This window comes from Nicotiana tabacum, chromosome 18 (assembly GCF_000715075.1).
Source record: "Nicotiana tabacum cultivar K326 chromosome 18, ASM71507v2, whole genome shotgun sequence".
In the NCBI taxonomy this organism is placed as follows: domain Eukaryota; kingdom Viridiplantae; phylum Streptophyta; class Magnoliopsida; order Solanales; family Solanaceae; genus Nicotiana; species Nicotiana tabacum.
The window spans coordinates 127,437,222-127,457,898 of NC_134097.1; the positions used below are offsets into that span (position 1 = coordinate 127,437,222).

Genomic DNA, 20,677 nt, shown 5'->3' on the forward strand with positions numbered 1-20,677 from the left:
AGACCTAGTCTTCCCTCTTTACAAAAAAAAACACACAGACACACACTGAAATACATACGAACAAAAACACTTTCTTGCAATATTGTTTTAAATTCTGCTTTGCTTGAGATCTTTTGGAACTGCTGTTTACAACTTGGCTCTCTCAAGGCTACTTTTTCTTACTTATTTTCCTTTGAAACTGGTATGTCTTTTATATAATTTTCTGCCTCACTCCTATGTGTTTACTTTGCAGTTTCAGACTGTTTGTCTACTTTACTGCTCATAATTTTGCTAAATATTCTCCCTCCCTACTTCTGTTTCTGTTATGAGTCCCTACCCATATTCCCTTCTATGCGCCTAAGTTAAGGTCTTGGCCTGACAGTATCCTAATTACTGCCCTGGCCATAACCTGATCCACAATGGATCCTAACTCTCAATGTTTGGCTAGCAGGCTGGTCAGGGGTGTGCCAGCATTCCAAATTGCCGGATATGACCACCAGCCTGCCATGGCTCTCCCTGATTCCCTTCCCCTGTGCACTTATACTTATTCTTAGAATTTTAAGTTCCGCCCCTCTCTTTTGAGCCTTGCTTTGGGACCTTGAGTTCCCTCTGAACTTGGACATCTGAGGGATGGCATTTCCACACTACACCATGTTCTTAATTCTGCAATGTTTTGGGGTGTAAGCACTGCCTGGAGTCCCTTTGAGACTCTTGGGAACTTTGACACACCCCAAATATGAGAAAGTCTTTTGGAAATCTGATCTTGGAAGTTAGTTTATCTCATATTATTGGACTTTGAATCTGAATTAGGCTGTTTAGATGTAGCTGGAACTTTTGATGTAATTTTACTTTCTTTTCTAATTCATTCGGGCCTGTAATAATATGTAAAAACTATTGGGGATGGTTAGTGGAAAGGGAGGGGAATGAATGCATGCAAAGGGTAGAAAACCTGCCTATAGGTTATTTATAATTTCTGCACTTCTGCATTTCTGCATTTAGAAAACATGCCTATAGCCTTTATGCACTTCTGCATTTTTGCATTTATAAAACATGCCTATAGTCTTTTTGCAACTTCTGCATTTCTGCATTTAGAAAACATGCTTATAAGTTTTTTCTGCACTTCTGCATTTATGCATTTTAGAGATTATGCCTATAGGTTCTGCATATAAAATCATGTCTTAGGTTTTTCTGCATATACACGCCATTAGGCAAACGATCTTAGGCTTAATAATAACCAATTCATTCTAGATATCATGTCTATATGATTCTTTCAACTGTTTAAAACCAATGACACTTAGAGATCATGCCTATAGGATCAAATTAACTGAATCAGTTTCGTTTTTGAATCTAAAACCAGTCTAGAGATCTTTGTTTATCAAGTCAGTAACATTTTCCTTAAAATCAATACAGCTGTATTATATGTCATGCCTTTAGGCCTCACCTAGGCAAACTATTAGGTGATTAATTAACTGTGTCAGTCTTTGATAACTACATCTAGACAAGGCTAATTCGGACTCCTCATCTGAGAAATATATGATGAATTAGCCTATCCTACGCCTTAATTTAATTCAGACCAAACCAGTACTTGTAAGTCATGCTAAATAATCTGCTACTTTGAATGAGGAGGCCTACTTGAGCCTTAACTGCTATTTGTTCCCCTTTTAACTGCTATTTGTTATTGCTTGTCGCCTAGAATTTTATCCTTCTGAAAACTCTGAAAAAGCCCCAACTCTCTCCCCTTTAGGATTAGTAGTCTCAATGCCTCCGATACTGACAGGATTGGGACGGGTAATAGCATGCAATAAGCAATGATACCATTCCGCGCTTTAATACCTTAAAGGGTTGGGAAGGGTAGATATGGATATGATGACCAGTGCGCTAATATCACGTGTGACCCCTCTTCTGAGGAGTGATTGCTGGATATTGCATTGAAGTGATCCATATTAATGACAAACCTAGGACCCCTTTTCTTTATTTGCTTCCTTTAGAGTTGTTTAAACTTTTCAAATCCTTGCTCTCTTTCTACTTACTTTCATAAGTTTCAACCTAATTGCAATGTTGTATGCAAGTCCTTATTTGAGCCTTGATTGTTTACTTGTAAAGTCACAATTGTAGCATGGCCGGGAACCACACTAGTGGATCTTGAGGGGTGCCTAACACCTTCCTCTCGAGATAATTTCTAGCCCTTACCCGAACTCTGATTTTCCAACTCAAACTCTTCTAAAAGTGTCCTAATACACTATAATCATTAGGTGGCGACTCTTCAACTTCTAAACTCAATTCTCGAAAGGGAATAGAGTTGTCCTCCCAATGTCGTATACCCGATTTCTGACCTCACGGTTAGCGAAAAAGGGGGCGTCGACAATGGATATTTTCGTGCACTTGATAATGGGTCCCTGTGGGGCGTCGACCGCTCCAACGATCATGTGGATGATGTGTTGTGGTTCTTCTAGTTCATTCTTTCTGTTCGCCTCTCTTTCTCTAAAGTGGTTCTTGGCTCGATTACTGAGGAATTCTCAAAGGTGCCCTTTGTTGATTAGTCGATCCACCTCCTCTCGGAGCTGCCTACAATCCTCCATCCTATGACCGTGGATGCCATGGTACTCGCACATCAGGTTGGGGTTCATTTGGGAAGGATCTGACTATGCAGGCTTTGGTCATCTGGTATCTCTGATTCTACCCATGGCCGACATGATGCCAGAGACATCAATGTTGAAGTTGTATTCTGACAATCGGGGTGCCTCCATTGGCCTCGAATGCCTATCGAACCTGGTCTTGCTCATACGGGATTTTTGGCCTCGATCTATTCCTTTATCACTTCGAGGTACATTTTGCCTCAAAGTGTCTCTTTGATCTTTGAAGTATGGCTGATACCTTTCTTTGTCTGATTTTGACTCCCTTTCTACATACCTTGGTTCCTTTGCTAGGAGCCTGCTTGGATATACTGAGCCCGAGGGGGCTCCTAGTTGGTCGTCTTTGACCCTGATCTTCGATTGATACATGTTGTGCACATCTGCCAAGTCACGGCGGGATACGCAACTAAGTTCTGCTCTAGCTGCCTCGAAGCTACCGAGCTTCGTTCGTTCAAGCCCTGAGTGAAAGCCTGCACTGCCTAGTCATCGGAGACTGGTGGTAATTCCATTCGCTCCATCTGGAAGCGAGATACAAATTCCCTTAGCATATCGTTCTCCCTTTGTTTGATCTTGAACACGTCGGACTTCCTTGTAGCAATCTTGATGGCACCGACATGCGCCTTCACAAAAGAATCTACCAATATGGCAAACAAATCCATCGAGTTCGGGGGTAGGCTATGATACCACATCATGGTCCCCTTCGACAGTGTTTCTCCAAATTTTTTCAGCAAGAGGGATTCGATTTCGTCATCCTTTAAGTCATTCCCTTTTACAGCACAAGTGTAAGCGGTAATGTGCTCATTGGGGTCCATGGTCCTGTTATACTTCAGGACGTCGGGCATTTTGAATTTCTTCGGGATGGGTTTCGGAACCGCACTCAATGGGAATGGTCTTTGCACGAACTTTTTTGAATCTACACCCTTTAGAATCGGGGGTGCGCCTGGGATCTGATCGACCCTCGAGTTATAAGTCTCCATTTTTTTCTCGTTAGCCTCTATCTTCTTTTCTCCTGCTTCAATCCTTTTAGTGAGGTCCTCGAGCATCTTCATAATAGTGGGGTCTGTTGCTGACCCGTTGTTACTCAATCTTTCCGGTGCCTGCTCGACTCGAGGAGCCGTTTCGGTGCTGCTGTGCTTGGAGTTTTTTGTTGACTTTGCAGCCGAGTTATAGCCGCTTGTTGTGCTTGTAGCATTTCAAAAATGACTTGGAGACTGACTCCTTCTTCTTTCATCCCTCGTGCTTCTTGGCCTCCATCCTGGGATTCCCTGTGTCCGTTCCTTACGGGTCTGCGCCTGCTTCCGTGTTTATGACGTTGTGGGAGCTGATATCAACTGGCTTCATGTTTGGTACTCCCCCAAGGTTTACAGGTGGTACACCCAGCCCTATGCCGCTATTTTCTCCAAGTCCTTCACTGTCGTGAAGAGGTGCATTTTGTGTGCTAGACATGATTAAGCCTGAAATTAAAGAATTTTTGACAAGAAAAAGTATGAAGAGTAACGTGTGTTATAATAAAACTAGCACCAAAACAATCACTATTATTTTTAGCCCCACAGTGGGCGCTAAACTGTTTACCTTGAAAATGGTATTTACAATTATATTTGATTTTGTGGTTCTAAAAATACGTGATTTATTTTAATACTAGTTGTTAGGCAATAGATGCTAAGTGTAAGTGAAGAAAATAAGAAATGCAAACCAATAGGGTCACAAGGCTGGGCCTCGAGCTGGCTGGAGCAGGGCCTCGAGATCTAGACGGGGCTAATAGCAATGAATAATTGATGAAGAATCAATGATAATGAGGGCCTCAAAGATGGCCTTTTGCGGTTAATAATGAGCAATAAATGAAGAACAATAAATAAACAGTGAATGAACAATGAAAGAATAAGAAATAAATGTATAGAACAATTTTAAGCAAAGAGTAGAGAATGTTGTATTGTATTCAATGTGTTATGTGGTATATTGACCTGAATCCTTTTACAAGATGACAAGGGTCCCATTTATATAGGAGGGGTGAATCCCAACACAATACATGTCTAACAATGACGAAGAAATGTTACTAGTACAGCTGTATAACGACTCAGTACAGATTTGTACTATTCTTACAGACTCTGTCAGTCCTCATCGTGTTCCCTCGAGGGTCTTCTGCCCTTCCATGATGGTCGTCGATTTTCATACTGTCTCAAGATACATCATGGTGAATCTTCAATGTACCCTACCTAGGCGAATGCTTCGGGGATGGGCGTTGGACTGTGCTTTGATCCCATCGAGGCCCGGCTTGAACCGCCACGGGAGCCTTAAAACGGTCTTTCCTGATTTTGACCGTATACAATTAATTAGATCTATCTCTATAATATTATATTAATGTGCAAAATCGTCAAATAAGTTCATTATTTGTAGAGTTCAAGTCAAAATGCAAAACTAGAATTGTTGTCCGCCTCATAATATGAATTAATCCAAAATAATGAATGTGTCCAAGTGAAATTAGAATTCTTCTGTTTCTAGATATCAAGAAACTCTTGAAGCAAAACAAATAAAACCAGCTCGTGATTTTGTCCAAGTAATACAAAGCAGAAAAGAAGAAGACGTAAAGCAAATTGTCATCAAACCATGGTGATCTTTCTCCTACAAATATATGCATCACACCAAGTTATCCAGGTTATATCTGACTACTTCTACTCTTTCTGAGATGCACTGACATCATCTTTCTTAATTCGCTGAAGATTTGAAGTTACCATGGTGCCATGTGTGACCGAGGAGGATACTGTTGATGGACCGATGGGAATTGAGTTCTCCCAATGTAGGTCACAATAGAATTTTTTTATAGTATAATTTTGTTCTAATTTCTTCATGTGTATTCAATGTGGTTGTGACTTTACCCTAAAGTTAAGAACACTACAGATCAAGCTATTTAATAAAAACGTCATCTCTTCTTCTTCTTCTTTTTGTGTTCGAGTAGCATATTAAAGTTATCGCGAGGCCAATAGATTTTCTTGGCTGCATTCTCATTCTTCGACATCTTTCAAAGGCAAAATATATAGGACAATATTGACTATAGCATAGGATGTATTGAGGCTCTATAGCTGCTCACAATAGACAGAATTTATGTGTGCGGCTATAATATTGTTGGTTAAAGTTAGCCTCCTTTTTTTGTAGATGTTATTGGCCATCTCATCAAAGAACAAATATGATGTTTGTTTCAATGGTGCTTGCAGACACTTTTCATATATGTAATTGGTTTATAATTTTCAAGTCTACTGTGGACATGCATATTTACAACATGTTAGAGAAGAGGGCATGCTCTATCCTAGCGCTACTTAACAAATTAATGTAGTTCTTGTTTTGATGAAGATAGCCGAAAACAATATTTATATGATGGAAAAGTTGCTTCAACCATTATTAATGCACATATATCTTACATATTCTTGGTCCAGAGTTCTGCAACGTTAAAGCATCGAACCAAGCAAAAAGGATAAGTGAGAATTCAAACATGACTTTGTCAAGCACTTCCTATTTGGTATGATACGTCGTTGAGATTAATTCTCAAGTAGTATTGTTCTGTAACAATGGATGAAGCTATATTTTGACTGATTTCGGCTATCAATACTAGCGAACTAGGAAGTAAGAACATGAATTTGGATCTGATTTTTGAGTATCACCAAGTTATACGTTATTGCTTAAGAAGTAAGGCCCCGGAAAGATGGTTGACGAGGGTAGTAGCAATCTGAAGCGCAGTGAACTGAAGTTGAACATAATTCTAAGGGTGTACATGGACCGGGTTGGTTCAGTTTTTATTAAAACCAAATCAAACCAACTATATCGGTTTGGATCAGTTCGATTTTGTCGGGTTTTTCGGGTTTTTTGATTTTTTTGTTACATGAATATTATTTCAATCTTACTTTGTTAATTTTTTTTAGAAGTAAGCATATGTTTTGTAAAAATTAAAAGAAATGACAAACATATGATCTATTAAAATAGTTTTATGGGAGAATTTTTTTAATAACACATGATAGTTACTTTTCTAGTCGTCTTACAATAATTTTTCGTTGATGTATACTTTCAAAGTTAAACGAATTTACTAATTAAACATAAAAATCAATATGACACCTAACTAATGATATGTCTAATTAATTTTAGATTGTCGAAATATCACTTCAAATTCGAAAAAGATATAAGAATTTAATAAATATTGACATATGAATATAGAAGAACAAAAAGACTGACGCATTTCAATAACACTTGATAAGAAAGTGATCATATAACTCATTACTTAAGGCTAATAAAAATGGAGTACTTCATATTCTATTAAATATTACATCCCATAAGAGAATCCCAAATAATTTTAGAATTTTTGTAAAGAAAATTCTATATAAAGTCTTAAAAGTATATATAAAAATTATATATGTATATGTCGGTTTAGTTCGGATTTTTTTTACTCAATACCAAACCAAATTAAACCAATCCTAGTCGGGTTTTTTAATCAGTTTGGTTTGACTTTTCGGTTTGGTGCGGTTTTCCGGTTCGGTTTGTACACCTCAATTGGAAACACATGTCCCAAGGCGGATCTAGATTTGATCTCTGCTCCTCTAGATAAATAACTCATTAGCCAATTAAGTGCATCATTTTGCCTCTTTGGAGCATTGGTGCCAGTAGATAATATTAGATCAAGTATAAAAATACTTAGTTTGGCAGAAAGACCATGCGTTCACGTGCCCAATATATTTGCCTATAAATTCGCCCCTGCACATGTCGTATAGTTGACAGACTTACGAGATACTAAAAATACATCATGTTCATTCAAAAGAACTTCAGGTCACATAATATTCGTATTTTGTAATTTCTATCTTATAACTCAAATACAACAATAATAACATACCCAGTATAATCCCACAAGTGGGTATCTTATAACTCAAATAAGTTTCTAAAAAACATATATTCAATTAAAATTTCATGATTTTTCAATATTAATTTTGTAATAATTGAAAAGAGATATACTTGAATTTGTCACGGCCCAAGTTCTCCCTCCGTGAACTGTCGTGACGGCACCTAGTTTCTACGACTAGGTAAACCTAATGAATTACAGAAAATGAAACAAAGATACGAAAAACTAACAATCTAAGAGGTAATGTAATTAAGAAGTTTTAAATGTCGCTCGGCATATAAAATAAAACACTCTCGAACTGAACACAAGCACTCCCAAAATCCGAAATCTCATGAAATCACGAGCTACAGAAGTACATAGTGTTTCTAATCTCCAGAAAGTCTAGCAATTAAGAAAAATACAGGAATATATGTAACTAAAAGAGGAATAGAGAGGGACTTCTAGGTCTGCGGACATGTCAGATATACCTCGAAGTCTCTGGATCGCCTCGCCTCACTGGAAGTATGGCTGAGAAGTAGAACCTGGATCTGCACACGAAAAATATGTGCAGGAAATGGCATGAGTACACCACAGCGGTATCCAATGCCAAGCCTAACCTCGATCGAGTAGTAACGGGATCAGGTCAGGGCCCTACTGATTATATAAATAACGAGATAAAACAGTATAAAATATGGCAGTGAAGATAATTGCTAACAGTCAATGAAATGAAATCACAGGAAAAACATAACTCAGTACACAGATAAAAGCAACAGGGGATCTCCTAGGATACCGTCCCGTAGTCCCAAACATAAATGTACAAAGGACCTCTCTGGATACAGTCTCGTAGTCAAAATCGTAAATGTGCAGGGGATCTCCCGGAATACTGTTCCGTAGTCCCAAAGTAAATATCCAGTACAGGGGGATCTCCCGGGATACCATCCCGTAGTCCCAAATGTAAACATACAAAACAATACACACAACAGTCTCAACAAGGAATATACGGTTCTATTCAAGTTCATATCAAAGAGACAAGTAATTTCTACCCTAAACATGTTTCATAGAGTCCAAGTAGGCAGTTAAAGCAGATAAAGCAGTTAAGGCACGTAAGCATGCTTTCTTACGCTGAACAAGAGGCTGCAAATACTAATATTGCTCAATTTAAAAGAAAACATAGATATTTACTTAATGAAAACGGGGGTTTTCAATAATTATCACGTGTACGCACTCGTCACCTCACGTACACGGCATTCATATAATAACAGTACCAAAATTCTAAGGGAGTTCTCCCACACAAGGTTAGGCAAGCCACTTACCTCGAACCAAGCTCAAATCAATCCAAAATCATGTTTTTGCCACGAGTATCCAACTCTGAGTGACCCAAATCTACTCAAATAAATTTTATAACGTAAATATAACTACAAACAACTAATTTAGCTAATGAAATCGAAGCTAAGGTAAGAAAATAGAAAAACGCCCAAAAATCCTCCCCAGGCCCATGTCTCGAAATCGGGTAAAGGTCACAAATTATGTACACTCATTCACTCACGAGTCTAACCATACCAAATTTACTCAAATCCAATATGAAAATCTCGATCAAATCTCAAAATTCGGCCTAAGAACTTTCCTCAATTTTCCCCAATTTTCACCCCAAGTCCGAAATTAAATGATGAATTCATGATTAGATTAATGGGATATAATCAAAAAGGAGTTAGGAATCATTACCCACAAACTTCCTCCAAAAATCTCTCCAAATTTCGCTTTCTACCGAGCTCTCAATCAATTTTTGAAGTTATGAACTCAAACCCTCGTTTTAAACTTTAAATTCTACCCAGTTACGACCTTCATCGCGAATGCGACCACCACATCGCGTTCGCATAGAACAAAACTCCACTGCTCACTTTTCCTCTTTCACGAACGCGAGATCCTTCTTGCGAACGTGAAGCTTCAGCTGCCAGAGCCTTCACGAACGCGATAAGTAAACTCCTGGGGTCCCAGCTGCTCCAACTTCCCTATGCGAACGCGATGCCACTCACGCGTTCGCGATAGTCCAGACCTTCGCGAACGCGTCCCCAGACTCGCGAACGCGAAGAACATTTTCTCCTTCTGTCCAAACTCTTCTTTGCGAATGCGCGATCATCTTCGTGAATGCGAAGAACAAATCTTCTGCAATAAAACACCAGCAAAATCTGCCTTCTTCTTAAGTCCAAAAATGACCTTTGAGCATCCGAAACACACCCGAGGCCTCCGGGACCTCAACCAAACATACCAACCAATCATAAAACACCATACGAACTTAGTCGATCCCTCAAATCACATTAAACAACGCTAAAACCACGAATCACCCTCCAATCCAAACCTAATGAAGTTGAAATCTAAAAATTCTACAACCGATGCCGAAACCAACCAAACCACGTCCGATTGACCCCAAATTTTACACATAAGTTATATTCAACACTACGGGCCTATTCCAACTTCTAGAGTCGTATTCCGAGCCCGATATCAAAATTTTCACTATCGGCCCGAAACTCCAAAAATTCAACTTTCGTCATTTCAAGCCTAAATGAGCTACGGACCTCCAAAACACAATCCGGATACTCCCCTAAGCCCAAAATCACTCAACAGAGCTAACATAATTGATGGGATTTTATTCCGGAGTCGTCTTCATATTGTTCCGACTACGGTCCAAATTCTAAGGCTTAAGCTCTCATTTAGGGACTAAGTGTCCCAAAACACTTCGAGACTCAAAACGTATCATTTCGTCAAATCACAATAGCAGAAAATAATATGGGGGAAGCAATTAATAAAGGATCGGAGCTCTAACTCTCGAAACAACCGGCCAGGTCGTTACAGAATTTCAGGTGCCTAATGACTATTTATCTATTATCTTCATATTATCAAAGTAGTAGAACATGTTTCAAGTCCTATTTCTTTTTGGACAACAACGAGATCCTTAGTTATTTACATTTTTCTAATCCTATTTCTTTTTTGACGTGTAGGTTTTAAATCCTATTTCTTTTTGGAAAGCAATTATAGTAGAATTATAAGTTTCTTATCCTATTTCTTTTTAGCTAGCGAATAGGTTTCTAATCTATTAATTTTTGAACACCAACAAGTAGATTCTTAAATATTTAACCACCATGGTAATTAACGTTATTGAGTCTCTTTCACTACTCCTAATGCGAATATATATAAACTGTAATTCATAGTGTATGTATTGGGAGCTTGGTGTTTTTTTTAGAATTTCTAACCAAATTCATGAAATATTTGAATTGATGATATTCCAGATGGAAATAGTAATGATTATATTACTCCTAATTTAGTATTTGTGTAGCACTCATTTGGAATGTATATGTATTTTCGGAACTCCAACCAAATTGACTAGCTAAATTTTTGTATACTTTGATTATAGCTGTACGTTTCTTCTCTGTTTTCTAACTTTGATTCTTTATTTTTATTTTGAGCTACTACATATTATGATGCTTATTTTTATTTTTTTGAAATATGTTTCAATCTAATTATTTCCCTCTCTTTCATTTGTCTTTGTAATTATGGAGAGAGGTGAAGATGGGTAATGGACAAAGATTAACATGAAAAAGTTTTAGAAATAGTAATAGCGTCTATATTTAATTGATAAGGGTTACTTTTAATTCATTCAAGAATTTTTCATTTCAAATACCAAACTTCTCCATCGATAATTGTAAATATATCAATAGTCTAATTTTCATATGCATGAATTTGGAACGGTTCAGGTCACATTATGAATATCTACAAGTTTTTGGAGTTGAAAAACTACTAAAATATAAAATCTTTTGAGTAAAATGTTAATCGATGAAAATAATTTCGAATGTTAAATGACTCCTCTACATACCTCATTCATTTTCAAATAGCTTCGGAAACAAGGGTAAAAAAGGAATGCTTTTGTAACATGAGATTTAATAATTAATTAGAAAATCATTTAGAAATCTAGATAGAAAACGATGCACATCTAAATTATTAGCATAATTATTCGTTATTTAAGATTTTGACACATATCCAATTATATCAAATTAATATAATATGTGACTACATAGTACATACAAGAAAAAAATTATTATTTTAAATGTAAATTTATAATAATTGACATGGGACATACGTGCAACGCACGTACATAGAAACTAGTATTATATACTACATTAAAAGCATGAAGGACCTTAGCGAAATATCGTTTGCCTTTTTTACCATTTAAAAAGTTACTTTCACATTTGACAAAATAGTCATTTAATAATTTTTCAAATATTTAGGATCAGAGTCGATTAAAATTTTAATTGTTATATTTTTCCATATTTGAGCTATGAGGATTTAAACCCAAATATTTAAGACTTAGAAAATCAATTAAGATTTACAATTCAAAATAAGGTATGTTAACCCAAAGGGAACGTACTAACGTTACTTACTACAAGTTAGTGTTTTTTCCCCCTCTTTTTATGTTCCTCTCTAAATTTATTCTACTACTATATGCATTTAATTCTCCTTCTACTATTTCTTGATGAAGAAAAATATGGATAAAATCAAATTTTATTTATTGAAAAAATAAGAATTTTGGCATTCTAGAAGATGATTTAATATGATAATATTTTTAAGATATACCTTTTGATAACAAATGTTGCCAAATTTTTTTCAATATTTAGCGTTTTGATTCTACTTATGCGAAAGTGATTTGAAAAACTAGAATAAATTTTATGATAGTATCTCGATTGAGATAATTAAGGACGTCTAGCACACATAATTTCTTACTTTATTAAGTTAGCTATATAAGATCAATAATCGTCTTTTTTAGTAACCTACGCTTTTTTCTTCAATTTTTAATTTATAATTCATAATTTCATATACTTCCTCCGTTTCAATTTATGTGAACCTATTTTCTTTTTAGTCCGTATAAAAAAAATGACCTATTTCCCTATTTGGAAACAATTCTTTATTCAATGATTTATAGCCACACAAAATATATGTGCTTCATTTTACACCACAAGTTCAAAAGTTTCTCTCTTTTCTTAAAATTTGTGTCCAATCAAATGAGTTCACATAAATTAAAAAGGGGAAGTAATATTTTTTGATCTTTTAAAATTATTTACTTAGAACGAAGTACACGCACAATGCGCGTGCCAAAAGACTAGTCTAATATATTGGGGACTTCTTTTAAATACTCCACCAAACAATCACTAATATATTGGGGAGAAAAGTTTTATTTTGTGTCTCATACAATTTATATTAGTTGTATGAGACTTCTTTTTGTCTCACAAATTTGTGGACCTCAATCTTACATTTTTGGGTCCACAAAAATCAGGATCCACAGTAATGTAAGATAAAAAAGTTCCTCCTACAACAGTGTCACTCTTGTATAAGATACAAAATAAAATTTTGCCAAGGAGGAGGAGGCATAAAGTACATCTGTACAGTCAACCCTGGCCGCATCAACAGCCTGTACGGACCCCTGCCCCCCCCCCCCCCACAGCTCCCCCTTCTCTTTCTTCCACTTTTCTACCCCACGTCTCACCAATCCCCAAGTTTGGTCCTTTTGCTTTTCATTCCCAGTTTCAACGCAAACAAATTCAACAAACCCAATTTCTCAATTTTCACTCCCTAATTTGAACCTCAATACTTTTAGAAAGTTGAACCCCCAAATTTGTTGAACACGAATAGATCTTTTCCCAATTTTAGGTAATGATTTTTTTAGTTTTTAATTTCAAGAACCTTCTGAGAAAAAAATTGTATTTTTATTGATTTTGAATCTTTTTTGAATCTTTTTTGAAGAAAATGTTCGGAAAGAGATTAAACTTTTAATGGTTTTGCTAAACTGTTCAATCCAAAAATCAATTTTTTCTTCTAGGTTTGATGGTATTTCGAGTTAATTTAGCTCAATTTGTTTTTCCTTTTTATGGGTTAATACTAAAATTTGGTTTTTCTTTTTTGATTCTTTCAATTGTGACAGAAAGGTATCTTGTGATGAGGCTTCTTCATTGGTGACAAATGGAGGATTCTAGCCTGCATTGATTCTCTTTGTCTGTTTCTTATAATTATAATTGGAGGTCTCATAATGTGCTGGTTCAATCGCTTAGGAATCAATTTGACCAACTGCTTCTTTCATTTTTCTGAGTGGCATCCCATTGAATAACAAAGTTGATTCGGGCCGGATGCCCGAATAGCATTTTCCTCCTTTTTAAGGTTATCAACTACTTTCCTTTTCAATTGATATATGTTATTGAAATATGTATGTGTGCTGAAGCTTTGGTGAGAGTTACCTGGTACCTGCCGTGGTTGCCGGTGGAATAGTAGAGGTGCACGCAAGCTGACTTTGACTTTGACACCACTGTTATCAACAAATATGTGCATATATCCCATTATTGGCTTTTGTTGAGCTAATGAATATGGGGATGTTGGGTTTAATGTTTCATTTGTTGTTTAGTTGATTGATGGTAATAAGAGGTGTACACTAAATTTTCAGGTTCTTGAATCAAATTGTCGATTGTGCTGTGTGAATAGTGTACTCCATTGTGACATATACTGTTGTTTTGGACTCTTGTGATGATGCGTTCCGTTGATGATGTGGCGGAAATGGGCTGCTGTGGGTGTTTTGGATTCTCTTTTGCAAGAAAAGCGGAAAAAATAGGTAGGTCTAATAGGGGATATGGAAACGGATGGTCACGGGCGCCATTGTTAGAAGAAGAGGTTGAAGAGGAAGATGATGGCTTTGATAGTGGCAATGTAACTGATACTGGCACTGAGGATGATGAAGTGTGTCATAGCCCGGTTAAACGTTCTGAAGAGATTCTCATGGACAGAGCTCAAAATGGGTTAATTTGCAGGGAGGTCCCTGTCAAGGAAACCGACAAGCTTGTTCGCACAGAGGTAATAGCAGAAATGTTATTTAGTGCAAAGAAAGTATACTCGAATGCTGATGGCTCTTAGACATATATTTGTTTTAATTAATGTTCACTACTTTATTTCAGTATGTGTCCATGTGATACTTCACCTTCATATTGTTTGGTTGTCTTTCCCTTGCCCTCTCCTCCTAGTCCCTGTTGTGCTAGGTTACCCTGTCGTTTTTAATCAAAAAAAGGAAAAAGCAAAGAAGTTGGGCAGAGGTTTACCTTTTGTGTTTCCGCCTGGAAGTAGGAGCTCGGGATCTAGCTGTAGCTGTTGATTACCTTTTCTCCTCTATTTTTTTACATATTAACTGTGTTCAAAGGTTTGTATATACAATAAGCCAACTCAAGTTCAATTGTCTTCACATGATGCCTTTTATGCTGAATTTTTGGCACATTACCTGTTTTACTTGCAGTGTAATCGTTGTGGATATGAAATTTGTGGTGTAAGTTGTTGGATTAAAAAAAAAAAAAAAAAAAAAGAGGTGTAGCTTGACTGCTTTTTTCCACTGTTGTCTTTTTGGTTCAGGATGAAGATGGGAACAAGATGATTAATGAATATGTCCGTGAACACAAAATTGGTTCTGGTAGCTATGGGAAAGTGGTGAGAAGAAATATATTGATGTTAGCTCTTTCTTTTTATTCATTTGAAGGAATCGTGGCTGACATCTGATCAACTTTTGATGACACAGGTGCTTTATAGAAGTTGTAATGATGGAAAACATTATGCTATTAAGGTAAAATTTCTTACATCTCTAGTTAATATTAAGGAAGTTACATTAATGTTCTCTTGGTCATGATATGTGCTTATTCAGGTAAACTGTATACTAGTTGTATTCCCATATTAGAAAGCTACAATTGTTGTCCCCACGGCTTTGGTCTAGTGGTAAGAGCTCAATGTGTGTGTGGGTTAGGCGCACGTAATGTGGTCGAACCTCGTAGACAAATGTCTAGTATTCAAGTGGAGAAGGTTGGAGGGGCGGCCCTTATCTACCGAGTTTCGAATCGTGTGCCACAGGCCCTTTGAGATTTCTTTGTTATAAAAAAGAAGCTAAAATTGTTTTTTTTTACTTAGTGATAGGAGGTTTTACGTTTTAATATTCTCAATGGGGTTCCACATGCTTTTGCTAGTCTTTGTAATGGCAGCTAAGGTATGTGATGAAGATTTTGGACTTTTACTTCTAAATACATTGCCAACCTAACTGCACATTTCGATTCTTTCATAGATAAATGTAAGGGATAATTAGGTAATTGAATTATTCTTTGTTAGGACAAAGCTACAGTAGTTTTTAGGGTTGTGGAGAAACAGGCGGAAAGAGATAGGAAAGTGAACATTGTCGCAGAAGATTTAGTTCTGAAAGAATAAGTAGTGTTGTTAATTACTGATTACAGGAGTTGGGTGGGTTGTCAAATAATGATGGTGTATGTGGTTATTTTAATGCAGGCCTTTCAAAAGTCTCACCTATTAAAGTTGCGGGTGGCACCTTCAGAAACTGCTATGAATGATGTTCTTCGTGAGGTACGTGATTTATCTCTTCCCTTGAGTTTTAGTTCTCCTTTTTTGTGTTATCAATAACTTTATCCTATAGAGTTAGCTATTTGTCTGCTGAATTTTTTATTTTTTCTATCTTGGACTTTCTTAATGTGACTTCTCAATGAAATTGCTCAAAATGGTAAATTTGGTAGGGCCAGTGTTTGTATTTGCCGATCATGTCTGATTACTTTTATTTTGCTCCAGACTAAAGGAAGCTTGATATGGACTGTTAGTTATACTCCAGCTTTGATATTTGACTTGATGACCTGACAATTCGTTGATTATTGACTTCCATGTTAATTCCAATCTATTGCAGGTTATGATCATGAAAATGCTGAGGCATCCCAATATTGTTAATCTTATTGAGGTGATTAACGACCCAGAAACAGATCACTTCTACATGGGTACTCCTTGAAGATCCCTTTTCTCTATTCATTTTACCTTATTCAGATTCTTTTTCTGGAGCCGTACAGTTTCTTGATTTATGTCATTGTTTATGGGAAGAGAGAATACCATCAACTGACATTCTTTTCTCTTTATTAAACAGTTCTCGAATACGTGGAAGGAAAATGGGTTTGTGAGGGTTCTGGCCCCCCAAGTGATCTTGGAGAAAATAAAGCACGGAAGTACTTGCGTGATATAGTGTCTGGCTTGATGTATCTACATTCTCATGTAAGACCCAGCGGTTCGGATCTGCTTCTGATAAATAAATATATATTCATGCATATGGTGTTAGCTTCGGCATAACTTGTATGCTTTTGCTGTAAAAACCTCACTCCCTGTTACTCTATTAAGTTAATTTGTTATCCTGGGTTGTCATTTGAACTACATTTCAGTGGTGTACTACAAATAAACATATTTTGATTCTGGAGTGTGGGATGATTATGCAGTTAATTATGTAGGGGCCAGTGCACCTATTCTAATGTAGTAGAACTATGAAATACCAACTACTGATGGTTTTAGGTTATCTGGTCATGAACCTCTCGGGTTTTATATTATGTGCAAGTGGCCTTCTACATTATACTTTATTAAAATTAATGAATGGGTTTTGAGCTTAATATACATGTCTTTTACTTCTTCTGTCTACTTATTTGTAAATCTTTTCCATATATATTTTTATTACCTTTTTCCTTCATCGCACCTTCTTTGCTAAAGCCAATGATGTAATTTCCCTTTGAGCTTAAAGCCCCATCGAGACCTTTGTGCTTTCCTGCGCCTTTGCCTTTGACAACACTGTTACATTTAAATGCTTACATACAGGAATTCTACCTCATGTCCTCAGTCAGGTTATAGGTCAAATCTCAATCACTTTAGCGAAGTCTTAAACAATTATCTTCGGACAGCTTTTGCGACAAAAAAGAAAAAGAAGAAAGATCCATATATAGTAACTCAGGATCCCTTACCTGTTTCTAGAACAAGTTCTTCAAAGACTTGACTCCAAGAGAATTGACTCACACAAGGACATTCCATAAGTTGCTTGGTCAAGATGGGTACTTTCCCTTTGCTTTGTTGTAAACATGGTCTTATAGATGGAATACTAATGTTCTCTTGCTTAGCGAGCATTTTTTCCTCCCTTTCTCCCTTTCTTGAGGAAATATATGGACCTGAAGGTAGTTGATTTTCACTTATCAGAGACCAAAAGGATATACCTGTTTCATTTCAGCATTTGTTCATTCAGCTAGTCTGTTTAGCAAGATCTATGGTGCCTTTGATGTCTTTTTCCTTCCTAACGAACATCCTTTAACCTGAGATAGAAGGAACCCAATGAATCGGGTGATCTCCTTTTCTCATAAAGCAGAAAGGTCACACTTTTACCAGCATAAAAAACCCAGTGGGATGTGGTTACTTTATCAAGTAAACAACGACTTGAAACTTTGAATAGGTGCATCCGCTGGACATAAGGAATCATGCATCACTAGTAGTTTTATTACTTTTATTTTCGTGGTCCTTGTATAGTATTTTACCTATGTTCCTTTTTTCTCTTGAACAGAATATTATACACGGGGATATTAAGCCAGATAATCTTTTAGTTACTGCCTCTGGCAGGGTGAAGATTGGTGATTTCAGTGTCAGCCAAGCTTTTGAGGTATGGCCTTTTCTCAACAATGGTTTTCCTTAAAATTTGCTGCCCTAGTCACTTGTAAAATGATTAAAGTTCTAGTTGTTTTATTCAAACATCTAGATGGACTGAGAATTACCAAGAGTAAAAATAGATGTGTTTGGTTGTATGCAAGAATAAATTACTGAAGTGTCTCATTTCTTAATTTCATATTCGGATACATTTTGTTTCACAAGTACTTATTGAAATATTCTGCAGACTTCTCTAGTAGAATGAGGACATCTGGGTCGAAACTAAAAAAATTCATTTATGCAAAGGAGAGAAGTAACCAGCTGTATTTTCTACATTTTACCTGTCATTAGATCAGCTCCCTTCCTTTGGTTGCTTTCAGAAGGACCATCTTTGGGTATAAGACCAGAAAAATAGTTTTGTCAAATTACTTAACAAAAACAGTTGTCAAAATTTAATGTTCACCTCGGACTCACTGTAGTGAGAATATGGGGCAATCTGTTTTATAACACGAAAGAATATTTGATGAAAAAATGTGGAAGAAGTTTACGTAGTAAAAAGGAGGGGAAATAGGAACACCAACGGGTATGTATTAGTGTCGAAAGCAAGGCATGGTTGTTTGGATTTCGTGGAGTTCAATGAGATCAAATCGTTATGCGTTGACAAACTAAGTGTTCAAATTCTATGGACTTCTTTCTCCAATAGTCTCTTTACTGGTTTGAAGAAAGTGCTGGAGAAGAAAATTCTCCAAAAATGATACTGATTACAAATTTTCACCTAATGGATTCAGCAATTGAATAGGGACTTGCAATCCTCGCTCATTTTACTTCGTCAAACCTTAAACTAGAAGTGATCAATCTACAAAAGATCTGTAGCAAGTTTCAGTTTTCATCTAAACTTGCCCAACACCAAGTTAGCAATCAATTGGGATAAACTAAGTATTTTTCACCACCTAAAGAGACCTATTACCTGCAGTTTATTCTTAGAAAAAGTTGTATTTCTCACTTTCACCTTTCAAAGAGCTTGGTAGTCTTTATTTACTTGCACCTAGTTGTCATAAATTCCCTTTTCTATTTGATTGTCCTAATGAGGGGGGATTCTAGATGCTGTTTATTTGCATGCTCTGGTTCAAAAAATTTGGAGCTCGATGGGTTTGGGGCGATGGCGTGAATTTAAACTGTTTTTGTTTTATGTTTATTGTTTCCTCTTCTTTTCCAGTAACATTAGTTGGAACTATTCCTGTTTGTAGGATGATAATGATAAGCTTCGTCGGTCTCCTGGCACTCCTGTTTTTACTGCTCCTGAATGCTGTGTAGGTCAGTGTTTCTGGTCTTCGATGCATGCTGACATTTAAAATATCATTAAACTTACCAAAGTGTTTTTTTGCGGTATTAATAGGAGACAGATATCATGGAAAAGCAGCTGACACATGGGCAGTTGGTGTTACCCTCTATTGCATGATCTTCGGGAAATACCCATTTCTAGGCGACACTCTCCAGGATACATATGACAAGGTGCGGGTCTCCTCATATATTCATTGGACACCAGTTGATTCAGAACTTAGTTTTTTTCCCACTTTTCTAACTGCCTTTCTATCGTGTTTCCAGATAGTAAATAACCCCATTTCTCTCCCTGATGATATGAATCCTCTTCTGAAGAATTTACTCGAGGGGCTCCTCTGTAAAGGTTTGTCTCTCGTCCCACTTGACATCTTCATACTGCCATTCTTTTGTGGTGGTAGCTCCCCTGTTTCCTAACAAGAGGCGACTTTGTACAGATCCAACACAAAGGATGACTCTCGAAAGTGTTGCTCAGCATGAGTGGGTCATAGGAGATGAAGGTCCGATCCCTCAGCATTCGTGTTGGTGCCAGCACAAAACGTCACATAAAGATACATGTGATGCGAGTTTGAATAATACTCCTACTTGATGCCAACTGGAAAATGTTTTATGATTATTATTTTCCGTGCTTACCTTTTAGTTCTAAGTTCTTGTAGGATGGTAGATAGGATGTTTCATTCGGATAATTTGCACTTGCAGAAGCAAAAGAATACACGTTACGTAATGGATGGTAGAAAATAAGTTGAGGTAAATTTTGTTAGATTTATGTCGTACTCCCAGAATACTGGAAGAGTTGTAATGATCCAGGGGACCTCGCGATATATTTTGTTTTGTTTTTGTTGGTGGTAACGTCGTCGCGATTTGTTTTATCCTTTTGTCCTTCCATTTTGCCTTACTGGAGTAAAGTTACCATTTTCCAGTCTTAGTAGATGGGTTTTCATGCTTAGCAGAGAGCGTTAAAAAGCAGAAATTAAAAAATAGTCGGATTTACAACTGGTCGTTAAAAAATAATCCAGTTTCAAAAGTAATCGAAATTTAGCTACTTTTCATGTAAAGATAAATCTAAGCGAAAACACTGTTCAATATCCGGAAAATACGCCAATATATTATGCTGGAGTTCCAGCATAAGTATACTTGAACTCCAACATATTATACTGGAGTTCCAGGATAAGTATGCTGGAACTCCAGCATAATATGATGGAGTTCCAGGATAAGTATGCTGGAACTCCAGCATAATATGATGGAGTTCCAGCAAGTATACCGGTCCAGCATAATATGCTGGAGTTCATACACAGGTGCACTGAACTCCAGTATATTATGCTGGACCGTCCGGTCCCTGTTGTAGCAAAATAGTGGCTATTTTTCA

General features: G+C 36.8%; 1 protein-coding gene across 2 annotated transcripts; it reads left to right on the forward strand.

Annotated features, from left to right (window-relative positions):
• Nucleotides 1-12,842: 12,842 nt before the first annotated feature.
• LOC107772774 (serine/threonine-protein kinase GRIK1) lies at nucleotides 12,843-20,180 on the forward strand. 2 transcript variants are annotated; one of them, XM_016592252.2, is made up of 13 exons: nucleotides 12,843-13,164; nucleotides 13,436-13,668; nucleotides 13,949-14,352; nucleotides 14,899-14,973; nucleotides 15,062-15,106; nucleotides 15,814-15,888; nucleotides 16,220-16,307; nucleotides 16,451-16,575; nucleotides 17,894-17,989; nucleotides 19,221-19,287; nucleotides 19,370-19,485; nucleotides 19,579-19,657; nucleotides 19,749-20,180. In XM_016592252.2, exons 3-13 carry the CDS (start codon nucleotides 14,029-14,031, stop codon nucleotides 19,898-19,900), a joined length of 1,242 nt encoding a protein of 413 aa, XP_016447738.2. In that variant the 5' UTR covers nucleotides 12,843-13,164; nucleotides 13,436-13,668; nucleotides 13,949-14,028; the 3' UTR covers nucleotides 19,901-20,180. The 2 variants fall into 2 exon arrangements, with proteins under 2 accessions (XP_016447738.2, XP_016447744.2); XM_016592258.2 differs by having other exon boundaries at nucleotides 13,009-13,164; nucleotides 13,440-13,668.
• The last annotated feature ends 497 nt before the right edge of the window (nucleotides 20,181-20,677 follow it).

Coding starts and splice junctions, on each gene's coding strand:
- LOC107772774 (XM_016592252.2), top strand. CDS start 14,029: ATGATGCGTTCCGTTGATGATGTGGCGGAAATGGGCTGCTGTGGGTGT. Junction 14,353..14,898: donor ACAAGCTTGTTCGCACAGAG/GTAATAGCAGAA, acceptor TTTTTGGTTCAG/GATGAAGATGGGAACAAGAT. Junction 16,308..16,450: donor AACAGATCACTTCTACATGG/GTACTCCTTGAA, acceptor TTTATTAAACAG/TTCTCGAATACGTGGAAGGA.